Here is a 26,197-nt window from a genome sequence, read left to right on the forward strand (position 1 = left end):
GCAAAGAAAGTGAAGTGACTTGCCCAGAGTCACAGAGCTAGTCAGGGTCTGAGGCCACATTTGAACTCTGGTCTTCCCGAGTCCAGGCCCAGCACTTTACTCACTGTGCCACTGTGTGTGCTGCTTAAGGGAGACGTATGATTTCATCGTTAACATAGAACAAGTTTGACTACAACAATCAGCTAATTCAATAAATTCCAGGGGCTCTCTAATAACTCAAGAAATAAAAATATATGGTTTTTGGCAAAGTTTGGCAACCTGATTCACACTTACCTCTTCAATCTTAATAGGCATTCTAGCCATACTGTCCTTTTTACTGGACTCTGCAATTCCTAACTTCTGGCTCTTCCCTATTCTGTCTTTTAAGACCCATAGTTTCCTTTAAGATTCATATCAAGTATAAATGCGCACTACCTTTCCTCACTCACCTCAGCTACCAATATCATCCTAAAAAATTTTTTTTTAATTAAAAGAAAAAGTAAAATCACTTTTTGTTTGATTTTGTCTTTGTGCCCCAAAGGTCTGGCAGGAAATACTTAAGAAGTGCCTATTAATTGATTCTTCCTCTATCAATGCTGGCCCCTATTCTTACAAGGTATCAGTGCCGTACCTCATGAGATGATGATCTTCATTCCTATTCAATAAGGAAATAAATTTGAGAACTAACCAAGCATATGAACTTAAAAAATAAAAATAAAAGATTAGTTGTTTTCATAAAGAAATCTTTATTAAGTATATTACACAGTTTTAGGATCATAAAGGTATATAAATTGTACCAGAACACAAATTAGTTAGGCTTGATTCCGTTTCCTGTAAAACATCTATTTTATTACTTGGGCAGCTTTTTATAGAGATATCTATACATCATGTTTAGCCTGTTCATTTCTTGCTTTGAATTTAACTGAGAAAAGAACTGAGCCAGGCTACATAGAAATAATTTACTGTAAATAAAATCAAAGCATTGTGAATAATTTCAGTAAAAATGCATAGACAAGGGCAGAGTCAAGATGGTAAAGTGAGGGGAAGCTGTGGAGGAATCTTTCACCACAAACTCTTAACTGAAAATGTACCAAACTTAATCCTTATGGGAACATCTAGAAAGTTTGTCTTTCTAGACAGTCCAGCTCAGTACAGGGAGACAGAGAGGTTTTCAGATCCTGGAGATAGGGGTTGTCCACACAGAAAGGTTGGATACTAGGGAAAGAAGAGGTCTCGGGCTTTATACTTGGGCACCTACAGACCCACAGGGAACTACAACAAGAACAGGTATAAACTAAAAGCTTTATCACGAACCAGTTCCAGATCCCAGATCAAGGGAGGACCTGTGCAGGGGAGTAGCATTCCCAGCAGGGAGACATGGGCTAGTGTGTGGAAAAAGAAATTCAGAACGCACCACCAGTAGTAGCAGCAGTTGCATCAGTATAGTTCAAATCCTAGGTGGGAATCCCAGAAGAAAAGGGAGCCCATGGTTCTGTCACTGAACCACTGGAGTTTTCCAGTTGACTGACAGAGACAGAGTCCAGTAGTATCTACTTTTATTCAGACCAGAGGGCAATAATAAAACTTTGCCCTGGATTCACTCTCAGATACATCCTAGCTGTGTGACTCTGGGAAAGTGACTTAACCCTGTTGGCCTGTTTCTTCATCAGTTACCTGGGTTGGAGAAGAAAATGGCCAACCACTCTAGTGTCTTTGCTAAGAAAACCTCTATTTGGTGGTCACCACGCGTCAGATTCAACTAAAAAAACAGCAACAGCTGTAGTCCAAATCAAATAAAAATGCATTCATTATTCTTGTTCTGTAAGAAATGACCAGCAGGATGATTTCAGAAAGGCCTGGAGAGACTTACATGAACTGATGCTGAGTGAAAGGAGATCATTATATACTTCAACAACAATACTATATGATGATCAATTCTGATGGATGTGGCTCTCTTCAACAATGAGATGAACCAAATCAGTTCCATTTGTTCAATAATGAAGAGAACCAGCTACACCCAATGAAAGAATTCTGGGAAATGAGTGTGAACTACTATATAGCATTTCTACTCCTCCCTGTTTTTTGTCTGCTTGCATTTTTGATAACCTTCTCAGGTTATTTTTACCTTATTTCTAACCTCAGATTATTTACCTTATACCTTTACCTGATTCTTCTTATGCAGCAAAATAAATGTATGGATATGTATACATATATTGTGTTTAACATATACTTTTAACATGTATTGGTCTATCTGCCATCTAGGGGAGGGGGTGGGGGAAAGAAGGGGAAAAGTTGGAACAATAACGTTTTGCAAGGGTCAGTGCTGAAAATTTACCCATGCATATATCTTGTAAATAAAAAGCTATAATAAAAAAAAAATGCATTCATGTTCTTTTCACATATATAAATCTCTATATCGAGGTTAAAGATGATATTTGGCACTTGATAAAAACATTGTTTGAATAATATATAGAGAAAACATTTTCCAGGTCATCAATTAGGTTTACTTACAATGAACTAAAATGCTAAAGTTCAACGTATTTATATTTGTTTCCATTATCCAGATGAGTCATTATGGAGGTCCTCAAATTACCTGACACTTCCTTCTTGAACAAGAGCTAAACAGCCTAAGCCAGCTCTGCTCAAGAGTAAGCAGAAAATGTTCCAGCGGTGAATGGTCCCTAGAGCTTGTGATGAGGTCACTCATTTATAAGACTTCACTTTGGGCATTTGGCCAGCAGAATCTTAGTGGTGCTAAAATGCTTAAGTGAAAACTCTTTAAAAGATCCCCATTCAGTGTTTATAGGAGAAAGGCTAAGGTAAAGAGGAAAGAGGGAAATGTTTTGGCAAGAATGGGAAATGAGAAGAGAGTGGAATTAAAATCTATGTTATTAAATTCAAAAGGCTTGGCTCAATATGCAACTACTATCTACAAAGGAATGACCAAGGTGATACCTGTCATCTAGCTCATTCATGGAACGATTTATGACTGTCTAGATGAGCAATTTCCTCCAATACCAGAGGTTCCCAGTTAATCTACTTTACCTCTCATGCCAGAAGCTGTTCTTCCGCATCTGCCCAACACATAGGGAGTAAGGAAGGACACAGAGTGATGGAGGGTCTACATTTGATGATCATTAAGAACAAGTGCTCCAATGCTCCAAAATCTATAGAGTTCAGAAATACCTCCCATGTGCCAGACTGGTCAAAAACCTAGGCTGCACCACAACACAAACTTCAATCACTGGACTTCTACCCTTCATTCCCAAATCTCTGCTCTGGTTTCACTTTCTAGTCTTCAAAATTTTGACCCTGTAATTAACCAGTTCAAATTTACACTATCTTGCACTCCCATTCATATCATCTATCTGATCACCAGCTCAGTCTTTTCTATTTCTTCCCCATAACATCTGGACTGAAGGAAGCCACACAACCAAGCTGACTGGGTCTTCCACAAATCTCTGCTAATTCATCTCAACAGGTCCTCCACAGTCATACTACAAACCTTATTCTTTTCCCCAAAGGACTATATAACTTTCAGTACCATATGTCACGAACATCACTTTTCAAGCACCACAATATTCCTGAATTTAAAAAAAAAAAAAAAAAAAAAAAATTTGGCCATAGCCCAGAACCTCAGGATTCAATTAAGACCATATCCAATAGAAGAAAACAGGTACAGAGTTGGGAAATAAACCAGCTTGGCAGAGGCACATTATATGGCAGGAAAGAAGGCTTCCAAAAATCTGGCCCTCTTTTGTTAGGCTCAAAGCAGAGCAAAACTCAGTTTCTTGGTAGAGGGACTAAATCATTTTCTCTTTTAAAAGGATAAAATATTTCACAGACCAAATTGTCATCAACTGGTTGATTGAATGGATTGATGGGAACTGTAGGAAGGAGTGACCACTATATTTTTGAATCTGTGACAGAGAAAAAGATTTAGACATGTGTGCAGAGTAGATTCCAAGGGAGTAGGAGAAAAAAAAAAAAGAAAGAATTTAAAAGGACTGAAATCCTACTTAGAAAGTCAGTCTAAATAGGAGAAAATGACTGCAAGAATGAATTCTGAAAACAAAAAGAAACAATTCCAAGGGAGAGAAAAAGGAAGAATTTTCTAAGGATCACTAAAAATGAAAATGGAACTCGGTAACAAGCCTAAATTCTTAAAAGAAATGTATACATAAGATGGATAAAGTTAAGAGTAGTTTATGGAAAGGAATAGATTAGTTGATCAGTGGAATAGATTAGGTTCAAGGGATAAAACAGTCAACAAATATAGCAACCTAGTCTTTGACAAACCCAAAGATCCCAACTTTTGGGATAAGAACTTACTGTTTGATAAAAATTGCTGGGAAAATTGGAAACTAATATGGCAGAAACTAGGCATTGATCCATACTTAACACCGTACACCAAGATAAGGTCAAAATGGGTTCATGACCTAGGCATAAAGAATGAAATTATTAATAAATTAGAGGAACATAGGATAGTTTACCTCTCAGACCTGTGGAAGGGGAAGGTCTTTATGACCAAAGCAGAACTAGAGATCATTACTGATCACAAAATAGAAAATTTCGATTATACCAAACTGAAAAGTTTTTGTACAAACAAAACTAATGCAGACAAGATTAGAAGGGAAGCAATAAACTGGGAAAATATTTTTACAGTCAAAGGTTCTGATAAAGGCCTCATTTCCAAAATATATAGAGAATTAACTCTAATTTATAAAAAATCAAGCCATTCTCCAATTGAAAAATGGTCAAAGGATATGAACAGACAATTCTCAGATGAAGAAATTGAAACTATTTCTAGTCATATGAAAAGATGCTCCAAGTCATTATTAATCAGAGAAATGCAAATTAAGACAACTCTAAGATACCACTACACACCTGTCAGATTGGCTAAGATGACAGGAAAAAATAATGATGATTGTTGGAGGGGATGCGGGAAAACTGGGACATTGATGCATTGTTGGTGGAGTTGTGTACGAATCCAACCATTTTGGAGAGTAGTTTGGAACTATGCTCAAAAAGTTATCAAACTGTGCATACCCTTTGATCCAGCAGTGTTACTACTGGGATTATATCCCAAAGAGATTATAAAGAAGGGAAAGGGACCTGTATGTGCACGAATGTTTGTGGCAGCCCTTTTGTAGTGGCTAAAACTGAAACTGAATGGATGTCCATCAGTTGGAGAATGGTTGAATAAATTGTGGTATATGAAAATTATGGAATATTACTGTTCTGTAAGAAATGACCAACAGGATGATTTCAGAAAGGCCTGGAGAGACTTACATGAACTGATGCTGAGTGAAATGAGCAGGACCAGGAGATCATTATATACTTCAACAACAATACTAGATGATGACCAGTTCTGATGGATCAGGCCATCCTCAGCAACGAGATCAACCAAATCATTTCTAATGGAGCAGTAATGAACTGAACTAGCTATGCCTAGAAAAGAACTCTGGAGATGACTAAAACCATTACATTGAATTCCTCAATCCCTATATTTATGCACACCTGCATTTTTGATTTCCTTCACAAGCTAATTGTACAATATTTCAGAGTCTGATTCTTTTTCTACAGCAAAAAAACGTTTTGGTCGGGTATACTTATTGTGTATCTAATTTATATTTTAATATATTTAACATCTACTGGTCATCCTGCCATCTAGGGGAGGGGGTGGGGTGGGGTAAGAGGTGAAAAATTGGAACAAGAGGTTTGGCAATTGTTAATGCTGTAAAGTTACCCATGTTTATATCCTGTAAATAAAAGGCTATTAAATAAAAATTAAAATTAAAAAAAAAAGAGTAGTTTATGGAAAGTGAAAATAAAATGTAGAGTACTGTTTTTAAAGAAAACCATCAAAAATACTAAAAACTCAGTATAATAAGGCAGGGCTGATGAGGAATGTAAGGCTAAAAAATGTTTTTGTTTTTATCCCATGGGGAAAAAAAAGATGAGATTGCCAAAAGGTTTAGTGAGGTCATCACAACATATATGTTGGACAGAAAGCAAAACTCAAATATTAGTTTGCATGTGTTATTTCTGCCAAAGAGATTGACCTTTGGATTGAAAAAGGGCAGAACAAACGTGGTGAATAGAGTTCTTGAAACTCAGGATAAACAGGGAAATATTAAGAGAGCATCTAAATGGCTTTGATGATTTCAAGTTACCAGGCCAGACAAACTATATAATAAGGTAATAAACTCATAAAATAGTTAATAGTTAAAATAATCAGGAAAGCTTTCCATATTGAAGGTGATGCTTGACCTGAGGTCTGAAGGAAGTCAAGCAAAAATGAGAGATCTGAGGGACAGCCTATTGGCAAGGCAAGGAGACAAGGAAGGAAATGGAATGAATAAAAATGCTTATATTAAGCATTCAGGTCAGACAGGACTGAAAGACAACTAAAATGTGCCAAACCATGTGCTAAAGACTGAGGACTTAATTACAATTAAAGACCCATTAAAGATTGTCATAATATGTGTGACAAATATTAAGAAGAGCGCTGAACTATAGTGTGCAAGAAGGGTAAAACAAACCTAGAATGATGGACTGTAAACAGGCTATTTTGAATGCTAAGCAAAGGTATGAAAAGGTTTGAGAAAGCACTAGTTAATACTGGTGATGTTCTTCTTTTGTTACTGTTGTTCAGTTTCAGCTGTGTGTGATTGTTTCTGATCTTATCTGAGGTTTTCTTGGCAAAGATACTAAGGTGGCTTGTCATTTGTCATTTCATTCTCCAGCTCATTTTACAGACAAAGAAACTGAGGCAAACAAGACTAAGTGACTTGCCCATAGTCATACAACTAAGTGTCTGAAGATTTGAACTTGAATCTTTCTGATTCCGGGTACATTATCCACCTAATTGCCTTGGTCTTCTTTACTTGATTGAAAACAGGCATTCCCAATGCAGATCAGAGTTCTTAGAATCTTAGGTTTCAGCTGGAAGGGCCTTCAGAGGTCACTGATTCTAGTGACCTCATTTTAGAAATAAAGAAACTGCAAGTCCCTGAGAATTCCAATGACTTGCCCTCGGTAACACAGATAACAAGCAGCCATAGTTGGGAATTCTCTTGTTCCTATCTCCTTATAATATATATAGCATCTTGTGGATGAAAAAACAATTGCCTTCTTATACAGGAGGATGGCAGTAGCCCAAAGAATGCAAGGAACCACACCATCCCTGATCTTCGTGGAAAATATCTATGACTATTACATTCTTTTAGAATGGAGACACTGCTGTTCTTTGCTGTGGCCCTTTGTGTTTCCCTTCTGAAGGCTCCTACACAGGTCAAGGAACTGGAGCCAACAGGTTCCACCTCTTTCATACAAGTTTAGAAGCATCATTCATTATCAAGACCCTTAAAAGTTACTGCTTTCTCCTACCTACTCCTCCTCCAAGCAGTGTCCATGTTGAACTGGGAAATCAGCCAGAGACATTCCCATAGTTACAATGAGACTGTCTCTGGGACATAAGGCAAAGAAAAAGTGACTTTCACTCCCGAGACTGTGCTTTTCTACATCCTCAGATGTCAATTTCCCTGGTGTACCTATAAGTGCAAATGTATTGAATATGAATGAAATGTACCCAGAGGTAAAAGGATTTCATTTCTTGTGGTCTCATAGAATACCTCTTGGAAGCTGTCCTACCACTGTCATCAGGAAGGGAGTCCAAAAGTAAATGGCCTTAAAAGATGACAACTTTGTCAATCAGCAGCACTATCAATTTTCCTGTGCAAGATTCTGGACAATTACTATGAATTTCTCTAGCAACAATTCAATGTGGATTCCAGAGGAAGATAAGCCACATCTTCAGGAGCAGAAATCAGTTTTGTTCAATTCTGTGTCAATTATTAGTGTTTTATGAGAAAAATATTTAAGGAATTTTCGTGTGGTTCTTGCAATGAATGACTCGGGACAAATGCCCAGTCACCAACACGACCAGAATAACTATTAGCATTTCAAATCCAGAGAGTAAATTACAAAGTTCAAATGGAAATAATTACAAGGTACACACATCCTTTTAAATGGATGTAGAGAAATCACCTTGACTTATTTATTTAAATAATTTAATTCAATCACACAAGAAGATAACCCAGAAGAGATCCCAAGGGGCAGGTGGAAGAGAAGAGGGACACTGAGTCAGGAAGGGCTGAGGTCAATACCATCTCTGACATGTAAAGGCCACCTCACTCAGGACCAATTGTTTTCCCCTCCCCCTTATTCTTGGCAACTCAGATCCTAAGAGAGAGACCTGGCAGGGAGAGAATTTTCTTCACAGGGAGTTTCCTACATCAATGATATCACAAGTCCAAAAACAAAAACAAAACAAAAAAAAAGAAAGAAAAAATAAGATGTTGATATGAATGTTTTAAAGTCTTTAAAAATCTGATTTCACTTTTGAGGATCTAGATCTTAGGTAGCGTTTGAGAACTCCCCTAATTCTGCCTCATTTTATCAATAAGAGTCATCCGGAAGGCCCTGGAGTGAACGTGGGTGCTCACAGGGTGATTTGCACCAGGTCTGAAAGGCTCCTGCCACCTAGGCCACGCTGAAAGACAATGTTTCCAGGAACAGCCCTTTATCCCCATGTTTGGGCCACCAAAAAGAACATGTCAGCAGCAATTGTCTATTTAATGCTGGTTCCCATCATCTCAGAAAGGATTCCATGAAGATGACAAACCTGCTGAGTGTGTGGTGTCAGAGGGAAAGCAGACTAAACAGAGCAGATGCTGGTTAAGTCTAGAGAAAAAGAAGACTGAAGGGACTATGACAACTGTTTCCAAATACCTGAGAGGCTGTCATGTGCAAAAGTAACGAATTAAGCCAGTTCATTCAGCCCAAAAGGCAGATCCCAAGAGTGATGGAGGAAGAGTATATAGAAAGAGAGAGGGCTAGAGCAAAGGAGAAAGTTCCTCCTGAGAGTCTCCTTTAGAATAGGGCAGTCTGCAGAGCCTGGACAGTCTAGCTTTTACATATGTGGGCACTTAGATGGCAAATGAATTCTCTTCCAATTCTAAGCTTCTGAACAGGGTGATACTGAATGAGCATACCAGGACCAAGTACTAATGAAGAGGAATTCTATTCTATTTCTATCAGATTAACAATTTAAAATGACACCCCAAAAAAAGTGTGAATGTGTCAGACAGAAGCTGTTTTATGTGAAAAGCTATTTGCATAACTAACAAATTTCAAATGGGTTATATAAAGATTATACCAGACTTCAAAAACAGCAAAGAAAAGAGAAGCATGCTACAGATGCTGGGATGAGCTATCTTTTCTCTTTTTCTCCTCCAAAACATAATGAAGAGAAGACACACAAAATTCTTTAAGCAACAAATTCATTAATCTAACTAAGTTTAAAGCAGGATTTTGTATCTCTATTAAAATGCAAATGTATTCATATATCCAGTTCAAAAGCAATTCCCAGTGCCAGCTTTTTAAAGACTGACCTCAGATGTTACCCCAAACCCTAGTTGTTTGATAAATTATTTCCTTAAAACTTAAACATGTTAATTTTTCCTCCAAGAAATGACTTAAGAGAGAAACCTTTAAGGATGAATTTTAGATAATGTATCTTAAAAAAAAAAAAAAAAAAGATGAAGAAGCTTAAAATGTATTAAGTCCCTAATCCATAGAAAGTACCATGCTTGTCTAAAGATGAGATATTCAATAGTTGTCTTGTCTTCAAACCTTTTCCAGAGGGACACAATAGGGAAACAATTCAAAACAGTCCTATGAGAAGAGAGAACACACACTAGTAGAAGCTTCCCAAAAATGCTGGAGAATTTTAAAGGCCCATCAGTATTCTGAAAAGCATATTTGAGAGACTGCAAGGAGGTAAAGAGGGGGAAGGGGAAACATGGAAAAAGTACTTCTAACATCCCTTCACCAGACATTTCCAGTTCTTTTTATATACCATATATCACTTTATATACCATATACTATCAAAGCCAAAGACACTACTGATATCTCCTAGATGCTCTTCCCATAGCTTCCAACTCTGGGCACTTTTGCTGGTCTTCCTGCATGCCTGCATTCTCTCCCTCCTTATCTCCACTTCCTGGTTTCCTTCAAGACTCAGCTAAAGTTTTACCTTCTCCAAGTCTTTCCCAGTCCTTATTCCTAGTGTTTACTCGGAGAATACCCTCAAATGATTCTGTTTATATTTTGTCTGTAAACAATTGTTTCTATGTTGTCTCCTCCATTACACTGTCACTCCCAGAGGAATCATTTTCTGCCTTTCCCTCTATTTCTAGCGTGAGAATTGGCCTATAGTCAGGATCTAACTGCCAACTATTACTACGATACCCAACTTCCTCCCATCCAGGTATGCAAGACTAGGAACCTTTCTTAATCACAGTATACTTGGTTTCAATCATGGTCCAGACCAATGGCTGGCTAATTGACTACTCACTAGGTCAATCTCCTACTTATTTCCTGGCAATCTGCCCAGCAACAACAATCACAGTTATAAGGCAGCAAGCCAGGAGATCTGGGTTCTCCCCATGGGCATATACAGTCCACCTTTCAGGCACACTGAGCCATCAGGCTCAAGGGTGAGGAAGCCCAACCCCATCCCGCACCTTCCCATATGCCTGTACATAATAAACTGCCTGACTCATGATTCTCTGAGCACTTCCTTCCACAACACTCTCACTCCCTGCATTTAATGTGCCCGGCACATACTAACTGCTGCATAAAATGTTAACTGGCTAACTTAGGCATATAAATAAATTAACATTGCTTGCTATAAGATATACCGATTTCATGCCCATCAACTGGAGAATCGTTGAATAAATTATGGTATTTGAATGTTATGGAATATTATTGTTCTGTAAGAAATGACCACCATGCTTGCCATCTGGGGGAGGGGGGAGGGGGTAGAGGGAGGGAGGGGAAAAATCGGAACAGAAGTGAGTGCAAGGGATAATGTTGTAAAAAAATTACCCTGGCATGGGTTCTGTCAAAAAGTTATTTAAAAACAAAAACAAAAACCAAAAAAATAAAGTGACATGAATTTTTGGTAAAAAAAAAAAAGAAAAAAAGAAAAAAAGAAAAGAAAAGAAAGAAATTAATATCGTTCTTGGTTTGAAAAATAAAATTTTAATCAATAAAAAAAAAAAAAAAGAAAAAGAAAGAAATGACCACCAGGATGATTTCAGAGAGGTCTGGAGAGACTTACATGAACTGATGTTGAGTGAATTGAACAGAACCAGGAGATCATTGTACACAGCAACTATAAGATGATCAATTCTAATGGACGTGGTTCTCTTCAACAGTGAGATGATTCAAACCAGTTCCAATTGTTCAGTGATGAAGAGAGTCAGCTATACCCAGAGAGAGAACTGGGGGAACAGAGTGTGGAACACAACATAGCATTCTCACTCTCTGTTTTTGTTTACTTGCATTTTGTTTTCTTTTGTGTTTTTTTTTCTTCTTTCTTGATCTGATTTTTCTTGTGCAGCAAAATAACTGTATAAATATGTATACATATATTTGATTTAACATATTTAATGTATTGGACTACCTGCCATTTAGAGGAGGAGGTGGGGGGAAGGAGGGGAAAATCTGGAACAGAAGATCTTGAAAGGGTTACTGCTAAAAAATTACTCATGCATATGTTTTGTAAATAAAAAGCTTTAATTAAAAAAGTAAATAAATAAAAAACAAAAAAAAGATATATCCATTTCACAATAGTATATTAAGTAATTTTTTTTCCTCCCTTGTTAAGAACTCTATACAGGTAGTTTATTCTATATCCTTCCCTCTGGAACCTGAGTAAGTATTCCACCTGTAAAATTGCAAAGTGAAAAACCAATAAGCAATTCTGCAATGCTATCAGCCTCCTCCTGAGAGGTCATAACTTCTCAAGGCCTGTCTCCTGAAACTTCCCAAATGACTAGTGGGTAAACATGTGCCCACTTTATTTCTTTATCCCCAAAAGCAGTTCAGGGGATTCACCCTCTTTTTCTAATAACAGCTTCACAGACAAGAAGGCTTACCCAAGCCAGGGAGCCCTCTGCTCTTGGCATCACAGACTAATGATTATAAGGAGTAACTGAGGTTCAAGAAAGTCTCTCTTTCGTCCTGCTCATCCATCTACTGCTCTCAAAGAACCCAAACCCTTAGTCTGAAAGCACAGGAGGACAGACTCCTTGCCAACTGATATGATTAGACCCCAGAACAAGAAGCATTTCTGGTCAGTTACTGATGGGTTCCACTTAAATGAAACCGTTTGCTACTCATTTAAGAGCACATGTGGAGAGGAAATAACATTGGAAATGAAGGGGGATATTTTGCTCTTAGCCACAGAAGAAAAGGGAGATAAAGACAAAAGATTAATTCTGAAATGAAAAAGAGGAGAAGTTGGGGCAGCTTGTGTTGACGGGTCTTGATCTTCTCTTCTTGGTGAGATTTCTCACTGAAACTGAGGTGGGCATAGAGGTGAGGTTAAGTGCCTGAAATAGGAGAGGTTTGGAGTGGTCATTATAACAAGAAATGGGGACTAATAAAAGATGAATATTCTAAACATTGGCAAATACCCAACTGAAGGTGAAGCCATAGGCCCCACAAGCAACAGAAGCAATTGCAGGTCAGCTTCAGAGTAAATGCAATCACAACAGTTTCATGACTGTGTCCAGCAATACCTGTTGGTCCAAGAAAAGTAAAATTTGATATCGACAGTAAAGTAAGCAGGAATGACAAAAGAAGGCTGTGAGGAAGTTACTGAAGGCACAGTGAAAAAAGTAGTGCAGTATGGTGAAGGGTTTGACAAGTTATTAAAAGAAACCATCCCTACCTTCTAGAAGCTTATATTTAAGATTTTAAAATAAAGAATTCTAAATAAGAATTCAAAATGTAAACATATTAAAAGAATTAAAACAAGACACATTGATTGAACATCATGTAATATTATCTAGATACATGTAATGTGACTGAAAAGAACAATTTTGTTTGGAATGGCTTTTTCTCTAAACCATGGCACAAGTCTGCTGAGGCCCCAAGCTCTAGGTCACTTCCCAGCTATCTCCTCACCATGACTCAAGGCAGGTTCAACACCCCAACCTATTTCCTCTCCCCTTATAAGTTCTTCTTTAAGTAGTCTTTTCCCATTGGAATGCAACTATCTTCTTGGCCTGTATTTGTATCTCCAGAGTTAATAGACCCTGATACAGAGTAAGGGCTGAATAAGTGGACTAGTAGCTAGCTTGGAATTAGTAACCATATTGAAAACATAAAGCTAACCTTGGCAACAATTCCAGTGGAACTATTTATTCAAGATGCTCCAAAAACTAATAAAATGGATACCAATTTCAGTGTTAGCATACATTTAAAAGTAAACAAAACTGAATTTCCGTTTTAAGCTACCCTGTCAATCATCATGAAAAAGTATCCAAAATACACCATTCAATTCAACAATATGTCTAATTACATACTGGGTTCATGGCTGCCAAGGCTGAAGAGAGGATTACAAATTTAACAGGACTGATAATTATAATCCATTCGAATTTAGCTGCATGCCAGATATAATCTGGCTTGTATTTAGAAAGTTAATACCGATTTTAACTTCACATTCCCAGCTTCCTATTTGACTTTTAACTGAAAAGAATGTTTTCTAAAACCAAAAAGGAAGAAGCAATCAATTTCTCCTCTCTGTTCTCTAAAGAGAACATCCACATCAGGAACAGGAGAAAATTTCTGTTTTCTACATAAAGTTGTGAGTGGCAGCAAATGTTTGTAAGACAATGTCCAGCCTGCAAGGCCTAAGGCATGCCCTTGCTCACACTCACCAATGCACACGTCTATCTTCCCCTTAATAGATGCTTCATGCAGGGGCGTGTAGTTCCAATTGTCTCGGGCATTTGGATCTGCCCCTTGGCATAGCAACAAGCTCACAACTTCAGCATGGCCAAAGGAGCAGGCATTGTGAAGAGGAATTAGTCCACCATCATCTCGGGCATGGACATTGGCGCCCATTTGCAGTAAGTGTTCTACCACATCCTTCCTTCCAAAACCTAGAAACAAAGAAAAAAGAATCTTAAGTGGTGATCTAGATTTTGTTGTTTCAGGAAAGAAAAGTTTTAGGAAATTTTTAAAAATATATATATAAATAAATATGACTGATTCTTCTCACATAAGTAAAACATGATGGAAAAAAAATTAAAATTGATTTTTCCACTGCAATGCCATACTGTATACCAAGAGATATCATCTAATGTGATACTATTGCACAATACAATGAAAATTCTACATATTAACTTTACTTAATATCTGAAAGATATCTGAACCATAAAAAAATAATTAAATGGTCCACTCAATATTATATAGACTTTTTAAAATTAAAAAGCATTTTATATATATATATATAGTGTCTCAAATGTCTTAAAAAGGCCCTAAGGAACAATCTTTTTATTTCATCAACAAGGTTTTTAGTCTGTACAGATTATCAGCAGGAGAATTTATTTGGTCAGAAAATTCCATTTCAACAAAGATAAATCAGAATGGCAAAATAGAACTTGAAACCAAACTATGCTCTCATTCTCCCCAGGAACAGAATTAGGAGTGAGCACCACAACTGGTAACATTCAGTATATCTCCCCAATGTAATTAAGTACCTCAAGGGCACAAACTATAAGTCAACATCTAACAGTATGTGGCACATAGTAGACATTTATGTTCGTTGATTGATTTCCCATTCAAACTGAATCTTCTAAAAGTAGTTAAGTCATGTTTCTGAAAAAGGAAATAAAGCACCGCACTGACAACTTTAAACTAGTCATCCTTGAGATGAACTTGGTCTTAATCAAATAATAGACAACTTGCAAAATACAATTGTATTAAGCTATGATTAAGCTAAGGAGAAAAAACAAAAGTTACAGAATTAATTTGTCTTTACTCATTGAGAATCCAGATATTGAAAACTTCTAGACCAGATTGTGAAGCAGCCAAAAAAAAAAAATTAACTTCTGACTAAAAACACATTTGGCCCCAAGTTTTTTGATAATCACATTTGTCCTTGACTTCAATTCTTCAGACAGTAGATTCCATGACTCAATGCCAAACATTAGTTTCAAAAGTGCCTAGGACAAAACTGGAGACTACTCAATCATTAATGACCTGAATGAAAATCTAACCAGGGAGAGGGGGTAAGGAAGAGAAAAGGGTAGAGAAAGGAAGGGAATAGAGAGGATGGGGAGACAGAGGAGACTGAGGAAGGAGGAGACAGAGACAGAGAAAGACAGAGAGACACAGTTCTTTCTTTTGCTAAAGGATCAAGATGGGAAAAGGGGAGAATATATATCCAGAGCAGGGATAATAGTTTAGAAAAGAACTGAGGGTTAAAAGGATTGGAGGTTTGACAAAGAATGGAGTAAGTATAATAAGAAAGGCTGTAAGGCAGGAAGAGTGGAATAATAGATTTATCAGATAAAAGCATTTCAGAAGTCATAATCATAATTAGCTCATGGGTATGGCTATTACTTTATATAACTGGAGGAATGTGTAGGTCATGGGAAATAAGAAGTTGAAAAACTGGAAGGTTAAGATGTTTGAGGGAATATCAATATGTTAAAGTCCCCTAGTATGATGACAGAAGTTGGGGAGAAGACTGTATGCCCCCCATCAACTTATCTTTCACAGTCACCTCCCCAACTTTCTCTAACATGCATCCCTTTCTCTTGACTCATACAACTGAGTCCCTTTTCAGCTGTCCTTTGGACTACTGCAATGGTTTCCTCTAGTTACAGTCTCTGCCTTCTCCAATCCTCCCTTCCCACAGCTGTTCTAATTTTGAAAAGTGCTTTAACAAGTCACTGCTTTGTCCCAAACACTTCAACACTACTCTGTTGCTTCCTTATTTGGTATTTAAAGCCCTTCAGAACCTACCTCCAGCTTACCTTACCAGACAAACTAGTCATAAATTAAGGCAACAAACATTTATTAAGCATCTACTATGTGCCAGGTCTTAGACATTTACTGTGTGACCACAGGCAAATCACTTAACCCTGTTTGCCTCAGTTTCCTCATCTGTAAAAAGGGGTTGAGGAAGAAAATGACAAACCACTTCAGCGTCTTTGGCAACTCAAATGAGGTCACAAAGAATTGGACACAACTGAAACCACTCAACAGCAGCATGTGCTAAGTCCTGGACATTTAAAAAAAAAAAAAAAAGAAAAAAAAATTCCCTCCTCTCAAGGAGACCAATTCTAATGGGAGAGAAATATGCAAACAACTTTGTACAAATAAGATATAGACAAGATAAATTGGATATATCTCAGAGGGAAGTCTATGACATTAAGGGGGATACTCTAAGGTCCTCAACTGAGATTCTGTGCATATCAGTCCTTGTACATAATATCCCATCTCTCACCTCTAAAAACTGTTCCTAAAGCCCAACATGCTTTTTCTTCCTAATTTTGACCTCTCTGACAGCCTAGATTTCCCTAAAGACTCAAGTTCAAGTGCCACTACATTCAAGAGGAAAGGCCCTTATTTTAGGTTAAAGAAGCAACTAACTAATCCTTTCTTTTATCAATGAGGAAAAGGAGATTAAGTGACTTGCCCAAAATCACAGAGGGAAGAATTATCTGAGATCTGTATAACTCTTCCCACCTTATCACAACTCTATTTAACCCAAATGTAGAGTGCCCATCTCTCCATTATTCAACCACATCAGCATCAATTTGAAGAAAAATATTCCATTTTAGGGCCTCCATATGATTGTAAAAAGGTGGAAGAAAATCCATGGAAGGAGTCAATGTGACTTAGCTGAGAGAGGGAAGAAGGATGAAGAAGAATGGAGGTAGGGAGGAATAAGAGGCTCCAAATGGCTACAAAGATGTCCATGGAGTAAATCACTTAATCTCTCAATTACAATTTACAAACTGTAAAAAGTAAATAGCAATAACCAAATAAGTCACAAAGTAGTTCTGGAGATCAATTCAAAGAAAATGAAAAATTAGACCCTAGAACATTTCAAAGAGTGACATCAAAGTAAGCTAGCCAGTTGATTATGGTTAATTATTCTTATTATTACTAGATATCTTCAGAGATGGAATTCCAAAACAAAAACTCCATTATTTTAGTCCTGATAGGCTTAAAGAAATGAAGACATTACTTCAATCACCTTCAAAGCAGCTATCTTTGCCTTGGGCCTGGGGTCCTTGAGACTCACCCACTCAGCTCTAGAATGCCCATCTCTCTGTGTTCCCTATTCTCTACTATCCAGATTGGTGAGGAACTATCCTGGACCACTGTCCTAGGCCCCAGTCATACTACACTAAAAAAAACAAACAAACAAAAAACACAACAACTCTACATTTATATAGCTCATACTATATGTCAGGCATTGTGGATAGAGCAATGATTTTGAAGTCTCCTGATCTTAGGAGGGCTTCTGTTCTAACAATAAGTCAGTAATCCTAAATCTTCTGGCTTTGGAGTCTGCCTCAGGGACTTCCCAAACCCAATTTAAGAGCAACAATCTGTCTGATTCTGAATAGACCATTCCTCAATTCATTGATAGCAGTCAGCTTCTGGGCTGAGAATCATCCCAGGGACCAAACTCCTGAGACCATGCCTCTTTCTTTCTACCTGTGGGCCATAGAACTGGCATGTCAATGATAGAAAGTTGGATAAAGGTGTCTCCTCTCTTGTAGCACTTTTCTAAATTCTTTTGGAACTTAGCCCACTGTAATTGGTCTTACAATTACAATAAACTTTGCCCCTTGACCAGAAAATGGGTTTAAGCCTGCAAATTCTTTTGAGACACCTCACAACACCAGTCTATGACCCCAAACTTTTGGGGTTCCTTTCCCAACCTTAATAATTCGATCCTGGCAACATTCCAGCAAGAAAGGTGTGATTTACAGCTGAGAAAACTGAAGCTGACAGATTTTAAGTGACTTGGCCAAGGTCACAAACTTTACTCCCTACTCTTATCATATTCTTACCAGATATCTTGCATCTACACATGCCTACTCCTGCTTTGCTCTTTCCCCTTCCTAATTATGGTTCTATAATCAAACCAAAGAGGCCTAGTCAATTTGGCCCAAAGTACTCTCCACTGAATCTCAAAGGAGAGAATGTCTGCTTTTGTATTGGAATCCCCAACACTTAGGACATAATAATCCCTTACCAAAAGTTTTTTCATTCATTCATTCATTTACTCAAAGTAGTATCTATTGATCAAAAGCTACTTCTGGACTTAGACATGAACTGATGTCTGGATAGTTTTAATAGCAGAACTTTCTTTTCCAACACAGTTCAAGTAATTCTCTTTGCCTCTTCCTTGGCAGCCCTGCCTGTTCCCAATTTAAAAGTTCACCCTCCACATACTACCAAAGTGAGTTTCTTAAGTACATATCTGATGGTTTCAGCTCCCCTACTCAAACTCCAAGACTTCCTTTTTCTTCTAGAATTAAAAAACAAAGAAACCCTCTGTTTAAACTTAAAAAAAAAAAAAAAATCTTTCATAACCAAACCCCAATCTTTCAAGACTCTCCTCTCCATTTTGGGGATGGATCCCAGGACATCTCTTATTCATTCTCCAATCTATTGCCTCCTGATATTGCTCCTGAAGATTTCTTCTCCCACTGGTAGGCTTTTTCCAGAATCTCCATGCAAGAGAGGGCAGACACCAGCCACCCCTCATTCTTCAAACTTAATACCAAGTCCCCTAGCAGGAAGTTCCTCCCATCCAATTTCAGCTCTTTATGTGTAATCTTTTCCTCATTAGACTATATTCTCCTTAAGGGCAACCTAAATACTAAAGGTGACAAAGTAACAATGAAAGAGAGAAAAAGTGTCTTTAATAACTGTGGATGAGGGGAAAATATTAATCAGGAAATAGAAAAGATCACAATAGACAAATATTATTTATTAAAAAGCTTTTGTCCAAGAATTGTAAAAGGAGTGGATTCCTATCAATTGGGGAATGGCTGAACAAGTTGTGGAACATTAAGATAAGGGAATATTATTGCTCTATAAAAAATGATAAACAGGCCTTATAGAAAGTCCTGGAAAGATTTACATGAACTGATGCTGAGCAAAATAAACAGAACCAGGAATACATCATACATAATAATAGCAAGAATGTGTGACGATTAATGATGAAAGGCTTGGTTCTTCTCAGTAGTTCAGTGATCCAATTGGACAGAAAATGTCATTTACAACCAGAAAAAGAACTAAGGAGATAATGTAAATCAACACATGCTATGTTCACTTCTTTTTTCTGTTTTTTTAAATCTCTCCCATGGTTCTTCCCTTTTGCTCTGATTTTTCTCTCCCAACATAATTCATAAAACAACGTGTATTAAAAATAAAAAATTAAAAAAAAAATTTTTTGTCCAAACAAAATCAATGCAGTAAGAGTAGAAGAAACAGTCTAATGAGAAAATCATTTACATCAAATATCTGGAATAAGAGACTGACTTCCAAGACACAAACAATACAGATTCAAGCACATAAGTATCCTCCAAAGAGCAAGAAGTCAAAGGATTGAAGTAAAAATAAGAATTGTGAACCATCAACAAAACTGAGAAATCACTAGAAAAAAAAATTAAATCAAAAACAATCTGAAGTATTGGAGCATAGTTTACTTTTATGAAAAAGGGTTTAATGCAAAGTAACAAATAAGTTGTGAATTCTATGACAACAAGGTGTCTCTCATGGTGGCTTCTGTACTAACTACTTAATTAATGTTTGCTGAATTGAATAAAGTCTTCATATGGATGCATTCGGGTTGGACTTTAAAATTAGGTAAGAACTCAGCAGGGGAAGACAGCAGGAGGATGAGTTCCATTCCAAGAAGTGAAGAATTTGGGGACCTAAGGATTGGAGAACCTAGAGTGTACATAAATCTATAATGGAGTTTAGCACCTTAAAAGAGTCAGCTATAAGAAGGTGAAAGGCACCATGAGGCTTGGGGTGGGGGGTGAAAGTAAGAAGGTAAAGGTATCTTAAAGCATGGGGGTAGGAGGAGGAGAAAGCACCATGAGACAGAATACAGTGGCAGACTGGTAGGAGAGATTCAGCAAAGATGGTGTGGGCCATAAGCAAATTTATAGGGAAAATTTAACATCGGGTTTGACATCTGAGTTCAATAAGGTGGGGTTACCCAAGACTTACTGGGGTGGAGCCTGTAAGGTTAAATCCATCCTTATCAGTGCCCTTCCCTGATTGCCTAACCTCAAGACACCAGCCTATAACCTCAACAAAAAGGATTGGGGGAAAACCAAGGTAAAGTTTTCATACATGGAGCTTGAGGGAATGCTGGGAAATCTAGGTGCATATATCTTGTAGGGAGTTGGAAATTTCCTGAAGCTGAGAAAAATGGTCAGAATTTGAAATGCAGATTTGTGAAATGGGAGGTAGTGATTGAAACTGTGAGAGTAAAGAAAATTGTCAAGGAGATGAATGAGCAAGGAGAGAAGGAAGCCAATGCTACAATGCACTGGTTTTCTTTAGTTTGAAAACTCAAATGTTTTTGAGGCATTGTTGGTGGAGGTGTGAACGAATCCAACCATTCTGGAGAGTAGTTTGGAACTATGCTCAAAAAGTTATCAAACTGTGCATACCCTTTGATCCAGCAGTGTTACTACTGGGATTATATCCCAAAGAGATTATAAAGAAGGGAAAGAGACCTGTATGTGCACGAATGTTTGTGGCAGCCCTTTTTGTAGTAGCTAGAAACTGGAAACTGAATGGATGCCCATAAGTTGGAAAATGGCTGAATAAATTGTGGTATATGAATATTATGGAATATTATTGTTCTGTAAGAAATGACCAACAGGATGATTTCAGAAAGGCTTACACGAATTGATGCTGAGTGAAATGAGCAGGACCAGGAGATCATTATATACTTCAACAACAATACTATATGATGACCAGTTCTGATGGACCTGGCCATCCTCAGCAACGAGATCAACCCAAATCATTTCCAATGGAGCAGTAATGAACTGAACCAGCTACGCCCAGAGAAAGAACTCTGGGAGATGACTAAAAACCATTACATTGAATTCCCAATCCCTATATTTATGCCCACCTGCATTTTTGATTTCCTTCACAAGCTAATTGTACAATATTTCAGAGTCCGATTCTTTTTGTACAGCAAAATAACATTTTGGTCATGTATACTTATTGTGTATCTAATTTATATTTTAATGTATTTAACATCTACTGGTCATCCTGCCATCTAGGGGAGGGGTGGGGGGGTAAGAGGTGAAAAATTGGAACAAGAGATTTGGCAATTGTTAATGCTGTAAAGTTACCCATGCATATATCCTGTAAATAAAAGGCTATTAAAAAAAAAAAAAGGCTATTAAATTAAAAAAAAAAAAAAAAAGAAAACTCAAATGTTTGAAAGAAAAGTGAAAGGATCCTTCAGAAAAAACAAAAACCAAGCCATCCAGATGGCATGTCAGTAAAAAGCTGTTTACTATTTGCATATAGATAATTTTTGGGTTTAAAAACTGAACTCCAAAATATTGTTGGGATTCTAGGCTGGTGTCTTGAGGTGTTACAAAAAGAATTTGTATTCTTAGACCATCTCCACTTCAAGAGGCAAAGATTTTATTATTTCGTAGTTAGCAGCAAATTAATTGTAAGAGAGAAAGTAGATAAGTAATGGGAAACTATAGAGGTAAAAAGTTTTCTGGTTTGGGAGTTTGTTTAGATTATTGTTGTTTTGTTTGTTTGTTTTAGGGTACTAACTTTGACCAAAACTTTGAGTTGACTTAGTTTCAAAGAAACTCTTTAATTTGTTTATTTAATAAAGGCTACTGATATGCTAAAGGCTCAATTCCAAGATTCAATTAGGCATCTTCTTTCCAGAGCCAGCATAACTGAGTCCATAAAACCAGCATTCTATTGTAACTAACCTATTACTGTATTCTTAAAGCAGATATCTTGGAGCCAAAAAGCATATATTTAAGACAATCTAAATGATAGCACCCCTAGCATTATAATCACATCATTTCCCTTTCCCATAGTATTCCTGGCATTATAGTCATGTTGAACGAGATGTGATCTTTCAAGACAGTTGTGAAAATCGACTAAGGCTTCATCTACTTCAGGATTTGAGTAGGTCTGAAGGACTTTGAAGATTGAGGGCATACCTAAGTTCCCTTCCTGCTATCCTCCCATGACATCATTTTCTCCCTATTTCAGTCAGATATGGGCAACTATGTACTTATTGGTCAAGTTCAATTTCTTGGGTAGTTCCCTCGTTTAGAATGTAAGATCCTCAGCCAATGAGGATGAGGGTCAATGGTGGGAAGGGGTATTTTTGCGTTAGGGATTAAAAGTGTTAACCCTGCCCCAGAAGGGCTCTTCCATTGTCTGCTCAACGGGTGGGGTGCCCTTCTCCAGAGAATGTATAATAAACTTTGCTTTGCTTCTAGAGATCTCTCCAGCTTTTTTTTTTTTAAATTAAATGGTGACCTCTCACCATTTCTGAGCCACACAATGTCAACGTTATAATCCTAAAAAATGTTTTTTTTTGGTTTTTTTTTTGTTTGGAGGGAGTCACTTATGTAACGTGATTGATTTATAAAGGCAAGACTTGAATCCAGGTCTTCCAGACTGAAATCAAGATACTTTCTCAGAAACGCCATGTTGGGTCAGAAAACTGAACTCATTGTAGCAGAACTCTGCCTATGGGGGCAGGTGATAGTCCAGGAGAGAATGCAACTGGAGAGGCCTGGATACTTCACACTTGATTAAAAAAAAAATTTATAAGGTCAAAGATACTGAGATAAAAAAATGAAAAACAAAAGATCCTGACCTCAAGTTTATGAACTACTAATATCTATCATAAGTGTACAATGATCCGCAACCTCCTACAATTTTTGTTGTTTTCAATTGTTATCAAATTCTTTGTGACTCCATCTGGGATTTTCTTGGCAGAGATATTGCAGTAGTTGCCCATTTCCTTCCCCAACTTAGGAAATTGTTCTGCCTCAATCCTCCTGGTTGTAACCCCTTTTCCTAACCATTAGGACTGAGGTCTAATTAGAGCTGGGAGTCCTGACTATTAGCAGATAATTTACTAAGAGACATGCTTACATATCTCTAAGTCCCAGACTTTCTGTGTCTAACTACCTCCTTCACTTGAAATTTATCAGAATTTATGATCCTCATCCTCCATCCTGTCAGAACCAGATTGATGGTCCATTCCTGGAAATTCCAGAGCTCAACAATGTTCAGACTTCACCCCTTGTCTTTGTCTTCCCTGACCTCTGGAGCCATATATAATTCATTGGAATCTCACATCCAATGCTGAATGCTTTAAGACATCAGCCCTGGAACCAAAATGGATCCCTCTGGTCCCAGGAAATCTCTCCCTCTCAGAAACCCAAATAAAATATTAAGAACTCTCTAATCCTCTATCTTGCCTCAGCTTCTCTGACATTACTAGAAAGTATCTGAAACCCAAAGACTCTTTCCTGAGTCCAAACCGGACATTCAATTCACTGAATTACCTAGATCTATTTTGAAAAGGCACTAGGGCAAAGAAAAGTTCTAGATAAGGGGGAAAAAAAGAAATCTGGGAGAAATCTGGGAATTCATTTGGAAGAGAGCAAAAAAGAAAACTCAGAGAAGTAGTACTGGAGGGGGAAGGGGGATAGAGAAAGAGGGGGAAAGGGAAGGTTTTAACTGCCAGAGAATAGTTTAGAGATCATTCACTGAAAAAGCCTTTTATTAAGCACCAATTTTACTCAGAACCAGGTTATGCTAAGGTACAGAGAAGCAAAGACAAAAAAGAAACAATTCCTGCTTGCCACCCAGAGTTTTCTTTCCCTAGAGGGAAACAAGATCCTTATAAATGTAAACACAAAACCTCCAAAAAATAAAGGGAAGTTGAGCTAAAAGAAGCACTTCTGGGGCAGGGAGGAGCCAGAATAAAGAGGGCATTAAGGAGAACAATTCACTACACGTCCAATCAGGGATCAGCCTCCAGACTGTTCAGGGCTTTAGGAAAAAGGAAGGAACCACTTGAAACAGTCTGAATAGAGAAGTAACAGGTTCAGGCTTGTATCTGAAATATCCCAGTGATATATGCAGGATGGACAAAAGAACAGAGACAGGAAGCGCCAAACTCATCAGGAGGCTTCTGCAATAGTCCAGACTAGACTTAAACTAAGAGGACAGCCATGCGACTAGAAAGAAGGGAATAAATAGGAGAAAAGCTGTGGAGGTAAGACAGGACTTGGGAACTACTGAAAGCAGAGTCAAGGATAATTCAGAATCACAGACTTGAGAACTGGAAGGGACCTCAGTATCATCTAGTCCAACCCATACAAACTACCAATTTGTGAAACTATATGACTGGATTTCTCCCTCAAAAGAAACCAGAATATTAAAAAGTGGGGGCCTGAGGCAACAATGAGGTCTAGTTTTGGCATTCTGAGTTTGAGAGGTCTCAACATTCCAGTATTTTCTTCAGTGTGTGATTAACCCTGTGACTTTGTCATTTTGGGAAGTAATTAATTTATTGTGGTTTATTTTCTGTATAATACATTGATTTCCTTTAATTCATCTCAAACTGGTCTTCTAAATATTAAATTAGTTCCAAATGAACTAAAACTGATGGGAATGAACCCTGAAACTGTGTCCCCTTTAATCTGTAAAAGAAGGAAGATTTGGGATCTTAGGCTCTCCCCTGGGAAAAACATACTTTTTCCAGACAAGCCCTTCCCAAGTTAAGGACCTTCATTCAATCTGAGATCTTGGTCAAATCACTCTCCATTAAAACTGAGCTTTTTTGGAGGTGGCCCGAATCCCATTCAGGGAATTCCCAGACTCTGGGAAGAAGCCTTCACACTCTATAATAAGTATCTCGTTTGGATTGGAGACCTAAGCCCAAAGTATTAACAACAATGAACTCCAAATTCAATTTTGAATGGAAGCCTGAGCCTCAGACTGATAATAAAAGACAACTCTGAACTCCAAATTTTTGCAGAAGTCTCAAAGAGGATTATGCTTGCCAAGGAAGCACTCTTTTTGGCAAAGCTGTCTTCCAGGACTCTTGCCCACTGTGAAGATATTCTCTTCTCAGTGTTAACTCCTTGTTATTTCCCTGACAGAATCTTACCCACTAAGAAGTCTGTCTTTCTAACAGGCTGGCTTCTTAGTGAACAATAAAATTCCCTTTTGCCATACAGACTTTTTGGGTATGCAAATTCTTTTGCATTGGACCTGTGCTGACCAGAAGGGATTACCAACCCCAATTCTCATTTGCACCTCAATAAAACTACAGAAGAAAGCCAACAATTCTAATAAATTCATGAGGATTTGGTGAAGAATGCTACCTTTTCACTGTCACAAAACTAACACCCATGGTTTTTCATAATGCAATCATGTTCTTTCAGCTTTCTTCACCTCAGGCGTTAGAGCTCTATTCTATCCTTCTTGCATAGCAATAAAAATCCTTCAGCATTTCAATCTCCCTTTTGGCAGGGAAAGAGACCACAGTTTGGCACAGGGGCAAGATAATATCCTCTGAATTTATCATAAATTTATACCAGTAAGTATGCATATTTTACTATCAACTGCCACATTGTGTGACTGACTTTAAGGAAATCATTTAATACACCAAGGATTCTGAGCTCAAAAATCACTTAATCCAACTTTCTTACTTTACAGAACAGGAAACTTCAGCAAGGCCTGAGTTAGCCTGAGTAATTCGGCTTCCTTGTCTCCAAGATCTGCTCTCTTTCCACTAACAGTATTCTATGTTTTCTCATTGTTCTCAGCTTCTGAATCCTCTCATGTAAAGTAAGGAAGTCAGACATTCTCCAAGATTCCCTCCTTTCTAAAGTTTTGTGATCATATAGTACAGATATCTGTTTTTATACACAGACAAGGCATAGATAAAAATAAAAACAGTCCCTTCTCTCAATGAACTGACATTCTACTAGCAACAATCTGTTCCAGCTCCTACAGACCTTTTTTCCTGAATCATAACTTATAATAAGTTATATATAACATATAATTTTTTTTGGAAATTTAGAGTATTTTTTTTTTATTTTAATAGCTTTTTATTTACAAGTTATATGGATGGGTAATTTTACAGCATTGACAATTGCCAAACCTTTTGTTCCAATTTTTCCCCTCCTTCCCCCTACCCCTCCCTTAGATGGCAGGATGATCAATACATGTTAAATATATAACATATAATAGTATATAGCAGCTTAGATTGCTGTAGAGT

At 37.5% G+C, this 26,197-nt stretch overlaps 1 protein-coding gene across 2 annotated transcripts in view; it reads right to left on the reverse strand.

Annotated features, from left to right (window-relative positions):
- TNKS (tankyrase) overlaps positions 1-26,197 on the reverse strand; it is a 211,921-nt gene that overhangs the window by 169,476 nt on the left and 16,248 nt on the right. For both annotated transcript variants that reach the window (XM_023505653.2, XM_031943163.1), the window contains exon 2: positions 13,779-14,003. In XM_023505653.2, the coding sequence (XP_023361421.2) occupies positions 13,779-14,003 (225 nt within the window). The remainder of the gene's footprint in view (positions 1-13,778; positions 14,004-26,197) is intronic.

The sequence above is a fragment of the Sarcophilus harrisii genome, chromosome 6 (genome assembly GCF_902635505.1).
Source record: "Sarcophilus harrisii chromosome 6, mSarHar1.11, whole genome shotgun sequence".
NCBI classification, from domain to species: domain Eukaryota; kingdom Metazoa; phylum Chordata; class Mammalia; order Dasyuromorphia; family Dasyuridae; genus Sarcophilus; species Sarcophilus harrisii.